Raw genomic sequence first — 6,864 nt, 5'->3', positions numbered from 1 at the left:
TTACTCATTACCATTGACGGGAACATTGCCCAGCACCATTGCTCTAAAAGTTGCTCTGTGTATCATCAGCTTAAGCCCTGATAATAGTTGCTGAATTTTGAGCAGAATTTGATATTAGTTTACTTTCAGACGCTTCCATTAACTTGGATTGTTTTCTCATTTCTGACGGTCCTAGTGTATGTCATAGGCTGTCTGGGTATGAACAACTGCAGTGCTTTGTCCATTTCTATAGTGTGGTGACATTTAAACACTATCACAAGAGGTCGAGGTTAGATATCCATCATTGCTAATAGATTCAGTGGGATTGGGTGTAAAATGAAGAATTGTCTTCAGTGTGGTGTACTTGACCTTCAGTGGAGTAGGGCTGCACAATTAATCTAATCACAATGGCAATCGTCATGTGCGATTACATAACTGCAGAAAGTGTGCAATTTGATAAAACAGTGAAAGTGTGTGAGACACTCTTCTGTGTGTGCGCTGCTGTCTGCTCATTATTTCCGACCACACCGGGCATGTGCCCCTAAAAACAGATCAGCCTACGTGCAATGAGAAAAATGTTTTATGAGCAGTGTACACGTTTTAAGACACAACCTACCATAACCCCCCTCCCCGCCCCACCACTAATCATTCAAAACGTTGTCGGACTTGCCACCGGGAGAAATGGCGGCGCTCCGGTTGTTCTTGTGTGCTACAGCGCTACTCAAGCAGCAGCTTTAGCCTAGCCTTTCAGTAACTAGTGACTTATGCGGCATTCAGATCAAACGAGAATTTAATCCACGCAACGCTCTCCTCACGGGGGTTTTATCGCTGGACAACTACTGAGTGTTCACACACAACGCGAATAAACCCGGAATAAACACAACTCACCGTTACTACAGCTGTATCAACCCAAAGTAAACAATTTGCTGTGATTAAATGGCTCAAACTGATGCCAAATTAACTACAATATGATGCAGATTTGTTAAACGTATGAATTCAGGTCTGTCAGCAAGACAGCAGGACAACAACTTCTAAAATGTTTGTTTTCTGAATGGAGTTCGGATCGATCAGGGCTATGCTATCTTTTTTCACAGTAAAGTGCAACTATAAAGTTACATACGCTGGAATAAAGTTACATATTTTCTGAACTCACCAGGTATTTCAACCTCCTCACTTTATTTTCTCCCAGCGATGTCCAGTTTTGTCCGGTTTTTATATAAATATGAAGTAGTACCAAACGGCACTAACAACACTGTAACCGGATGTGCACAGATGTGCTGCTGAGAAGCTCGAGTGAAGATAAATCAACGTTGTAATCCCAAAAACTAAAGTAAAAAGCTAATTTAATAAAAGCAGTTTACTCCAAGCTCCTCCCGCGAGCAAACAACGTAGTTGTCAGAGCATAATCCAGTCCAACTACAGGTGTTTATTTCCAAAAGCTGGAGCGCTGCTCCCTGCTCCTCTCTCCCAAGTTTAGCAGCTCTTCGTCGGCCAGCAGATTTTCAGTCACCCGCTCTGCCTGGCCTTCTCCACACAACGCTCTGAAGCTGTCGGGGACGTACAGACAATCTCAATGTTGATAGGCTATCGCGATTCAGCGCCATGCGAATCCTTCGCGTTGCCTTCGCTTCGCGTCACTGGCACCGCCCCCCTTCGCGTCGCTTCGCGCCACCCGAAAGGAAATCGCGGCTCTACGCATCTTTGCATTGACTTTGTATGTAAACTCACCACCCCGAACGCTCGCTTTGCTTTTGGTCTGAAAGCACCATTAAGCATCACGGCCAGTGCAGAGAAGCCAGAGCTTGAAAACCTTCCCTTATTGTCAAGGTCTTCTGTTTGGGAACACTTCCGTTTGCAGTGAAACATAACAACTGACAAGTCGATAAGACGAAAGCAGTCGGCCGCCATTTCGCAGTAGTGATCGCGTATGTTTCTAGCAACACGTCAAAATTGCTAACTCATTAATGGTATCACACGAAGGAGAACGTCACTGCAACAAGGAGGGAAAACAAAAACGAACACAGTGCAAACGCCTTTCGGCATTTAAACAGACTTTAGACTTCAAAAAAGTTTTTTGTGTTTTTTTTCTTCAAGCTGGGATTGATAATGCTCATTGATGGAATAAAGGAATAAGAAGAATGCTGCACTGTAATCCATATTATATATTTTTTATTATATTTTGTTAGCTATATGTGGTATTGTTTTGAGAATATTTTATTTAGTGTAGAACTTGTTACTTTGCAGCAGTTTATTATTTCTTATTTTTTATTTGATGTAATTTACTTATGTGTAATTAGGAAGTTTGTTTAAAAAATTGTTAACTAATTTGGATGTTTACAAAAGTTCATAATAAACCAGCAGCAATTTAATGTTTGGATTTGTTTCCCTTACTGTACCGAAAATAAACTGAACCGTGACTTCAAAACCGAGGTACATAACGAAACCAAGATTTTTGTGTACAATTACACTCCTATAATAAACTCATGTACAGTTCCTCCTCCAGGTTATGGATGGAGACTCTGCATTAGACAGATGTACATTGAGCCGGTGCCAGTGTGCCAATATTTGCTGCTTCTAGCCACCTCCTCCGTAAAGCTATTTGCTCCCCTTGTTCTGTTTTTAAATCTGTTTTACTTGAACAATAAACAATATTTACAACAACAACTTTGTTCAAGTTGAGAAATACACATTTCAAAATGTCAGTATTTTGTGCATCCCTTGATAATTAAGCAAGTAGACTCACAGTACCATTTCTTCCATTATAATCGAATCGCAATATGACTTATTCTCCAAATCAGGCAGCCCTACCTCCTGCTTTCCATAGCCTTAGAAAATTCTACTCCTATAATTTCTTATGGAGGCACATTTTCTCAGCTAATGAATTAATGAAAATTGCCCCACTTGCCTCTATCTTTTAGCCAGACAAATAGTTAATCATGTACAGTTTTGAGAAAACTAGAACTGACAGCCACATTTGTGACTGATATGTCTTCCATTAGGTATTATTACTGGAGAGCCACCTGGCACGCACTGTGGTGTGCGTGCGTGTGTGGTTAGTGTGGTACGGGAACGAGAAAGGGTGATGGGTGTGTATGTCTTTTATCTTGGCTGACAGTCTGAGGTCTAAAAGTACCACAGCAGGAAAGTGAAGGGGAGAGGATAGTGCATGCACTTGTTTGTCACTGAATTTCAGTATGTTTGTATCAACAGTGAGGGTTTCCGTTTTCAAGTTAAAGATCCGCCCAGATCTCTTTTTGAATGCATATTGTTGGCTTGTCACAACACTGAGTTTATTGATTTCAGTTGTCTTCCTCTCTTTCAGGCTGAAGATGTAAACCGGACCCTGGAAGGTGGGAGGAAGCCCCTGCATTACGCTGCAGACTTTGGTCAGACAGATGTGGTGGTGTTCCTCATCTCTAAGGGAGCAGATGTCAATGTAAGACTACAGCTACAAGCTACCCTCACATTCTTTTTGCATTAATTTGCCGGCTATCCAAGGTTGCAGTGACCACAAAAATAACAGTACCTTTCATCGTCTAAGCCTATTTTTTAACTGCTTGATTTGGCATGAGCATTATCAGTTTGTTTGAACTAAAGTAGTCCAGCAGTTAAAACCAATTCATCGTATGCTGTTTCAGCCATTGTCCATTCTCTCATTCAAAAACTGTCTAGGCTTACCAGGCCTCACATTTACCCTGATTGGCCCCCTGAGCCTCAACAGTCTCTTCTAGTGGTGTTGCAGTAGTTTGATCTATATCCACTAAAAGGGCACTTAACTATCCAACAGTATTGACATCTGTAATTTGGAAGGAGCTCTTTCATAATTTGCAGGTTTTTCTAAAGGTCTCATATTCGTGTTCAGTAACCAGCAGAATTGTATGTGCAAAGCAGCTGCATGAACCTGTGAACTCCTGTACACATCTAGCCATGGCAGGAAGCAGAGCTTTGTGATAAATGTGAGTCCAACATTGGATAAACAATTTGCACTACAATTTACAAGGCCTAGATGATTGTCTGTTATTTGTAGATCAATTGTGTTCTATAGAGTTTCTAGGGTGCTTGCTGATGCTCAAGGATGCTGGACACAGCAGCTCAACAGCAAAGGGTCCGCTGGTTCAGTCTTTACAGACACAAGGATCTAAAGGTGTACCAAAAGTCAGTCTTGCCTTGCCTTTCTATTGGAAACCAGCTCAGCAACTGAAATATGAGATTAAAAATAAGGAGATAAATATAGATTTGCAGCACAGTAAGCTTTCTTCATGGTGTCCGCAAGGTCTTAAAAAGTCTTAAAGGGTAATAAATCGGTTTTGCAAAAATTAAGGCCAATAAAAAGTATTAAAGTCTTACTCACCATTTAACAAGGTATTAAATTTTCTAGATATTTTGCCTAAAGGGTTTGTATGGTAAAAGAGTGGGTGAACTTATTTATGTCACATAGCCTGCTCCATTCAGCCACAGCCTGAATAGAGCAGGATATAAAAAAAAAAGTTTGATGTGCCACAGCTTTCCAAATGAACTCATCATTCTGCATGAATAGTTACGATTATTGATGAGTTAGTAGCCTACTTAAAATTAAATAGACTAACATTACCATGTAGAACATTTTAATGAATAAAAAAAACCCAAAATGAAACTGCTGTAACTAGAATTAATGTAACAGTGGTAAACTATATACTATTATATAAAATTATAATAGATATAATAATTGTATGATGTTAATATATCAATCAATATTAACAATAAACATTATATTAAATGTTATACTTATACACTCATTTATACTAGTTCCTTCTCCAGGTTGTGGATAAAGCCCCTGTAGATTTAGCCAGAGCAAAACTTTTAGCCTCCTCCTCCTGAGACCAACATGTTCTCCTTGTTCTATTTTACATCTGTTTAACTGAAGTCATTGTACTAAAACATTTACACAAATCAGCTATAGGATGCAGACAGCAGCTGTTGATCGCGAATGTCTGTGCTACACTGCCTTACACTACTAACATTATCCATTTCTCTATTTATTCTCAAACTTTGTTCCCTTCTGGCGTATTTGAATTTTGTTGTATTTATACAGTGGTCGATGAAAGTTATCACAAAAAAAAGTAAATGTAAGTTAAAGGTGCGTTGTGTAGTTTTAGTGGCTTCTAGCATTAAGGTTTCAGATTGCAACCAACAGCATACACTTTACATATTTATGCCTGAAAATAAATTTTTAAAAACTGTCAGGTGGTTATCAACTGGTCGGCGTTTGCAGGAGAGCTAACATTATCTAGTTTGAACCAACTTAAATTCCTTTTTAAAACTCCCCAATGTCCCTTTTAAAGGTGTGTTGCTGACTGAACTGGTTATAGCTCAAAGTGGCGCAGCAGTCTTAAAATATGTTGAAAAGGTCTTAAAAGGTATTGAGTTTTACTTGAGGATTCCTGTGTGTGTGTGTGTGTCTGTGTATACCCTGTTCTTATAATTTCTGAACATGATAAGTTTTACAGGGGACTAAAACTTTGCTTTGAGGATTTATTTTTCTTATTTAGTCTTGATAAAAGAGGAATGTAGCACTGAGTAGGAATGCAGATGTTCCTATGATCTGCTGATATATGAAGCTTTTCTCCAAAAAATTCTGTGAGGTTCTCCTTTGTTATTTTTTCTCCCACTGACGACTTTCCCACCCGCTCCCCATACAGGCTCCAGACAAACACGGGCTCACTCCACTGATCTCTGCCTGTTTCGAGGGTCACCTCTCCTGCGTCAAGGTCCTGCTAGAAAAGGTTGGTACTTTTTTTGAGCATGCTCAAATCATACATCTGAATCTCCGCACAGAAGTGCTTGGTGTCCTTCACCACTCAGTGCCTGTTGATTTGTCAGTGGCTCTATGTGAGCCGTGAGTGCTGATGAGGTAACTCATTGGACAAAAGGCCCTTTAACTCAGTCCTGTGGAGGCTGTGCTGGAATGTTCATTGTACATTGCACAGTATTACTGCTGTTCACTTGTTTTGTGTCTGTTTTTAAGCAGTTTCAGTTTCAGAGGTGCTCAGGCCTTTGCTCCATCTAAATGTCTTCCTCATTCATCCACCCCAGCCTCCCTCAGTTCTTTAGCTCTGGAACTATCTTAAATTTCACCTCAGTCAAAAAGATGCATGTGGGAATGTGCGCACACAGTCACAGCTGTGAGGAGAGAGACAATACTGAGTCAGGCACAGCTGGCATAGGATGTAGAAATGCAGCTGAATAATGAGCATACCATAATGAATGTCCAATCCAACAAACGTCATCCAGCAGAAGAAAACAAGATTTGTGCATCTCCATCACAGTCAAATAGAACGCCTCATTTGTAGGTGGAGGTAGAATGTCAGTGCCTCTTCTTGCATGTCTTACCTGAATGTTTGCACACCAGTCATATACATATAAATGACATATCTTCTGCTCATCTAGGCTGGTGGAGTTCTTTCACCACTGCCCAAATGAGCCAGACTACAGTGGAATTGTGACAACGAATGTCACAGAAATGGGGTCCACAACAGCTACTTTATTATGAAATCCATCCTAATTTTTCCATGTTTTCTGTTTAAATTTTTCAGAATTCTGTGTTTTACATTTGAAGCATTTAAGTTTACTCAGTGTCACTGAATTTGATTTATCATGCAGAGATCCATGTAGAAATATTTAAATGCATGTACAGTTATTTATGGGACATATATGACAAATCACAAATGTATTGCAACAGCAGGGTATTAAAATACTATAATATACTAACAGTACTGTTGCAATACATGTATTGTGAATTGTCCCCTGGTAAATCAGTTGTTGACTATTAACAGTTCTTCCCACGGCTCTTCTATAGGCAAGGTAAGTTTATTTGTATAGCACATTTCAACAACAAGGCAATTCAAA

The 6,864-nt window shown here is 39.7% G+C and overlaps 1 protein-coding gene across 1 annotated transcript in view; it reads left to right on the top strand.

Annotated features, from left to right (window-relative positions):
• Positions 1-6,400, top strand: part of mtpn (myotrophin) — a 9,576-nt gene extending 3,176 nt beyond the window's left edge. Inside the window, exons 2-3 of the mRNA XM_046072213.1 lie at positions 3,302-3,415; positions 5,658-6,400. Of these exons, the coding sequence (XP_045928169.1) occupies positions 3,302-3,415; positions 5,658-5,858 (315 nt within the window). The 3' untranslated portion in view covers positions 5,859-6,400. The remainder of the gene's footprint in view (positions 1-3,301; positions 3,416-5,657) is intronic.
• The last annotated feature ends 464 nt before the right edge of the window (positions 6,401-6,864 follow it).

The sequence above is a fragment of the Micropterus dolomieu genome, linkage group LG16, assembly GCF_021292245.1.
Source record: "Micropterus dolomieu isolate WLL.071019.BEF.003 ecotype Adirondacks linkage group LG16, ASM2129224v1, whole genome shotgun sequence".
NCBI lineage: Eukaryota > Metazoa > Chordata > Actinopteri > Centrarchiformes > Centrarchidae > Micropterus > Micropterus dolomieu.
The sequence above is the reverse complement of the archived record's forward strand: the minus strand, read 5'-3'. Positions and strand labels throughout refer to the sequence as shown.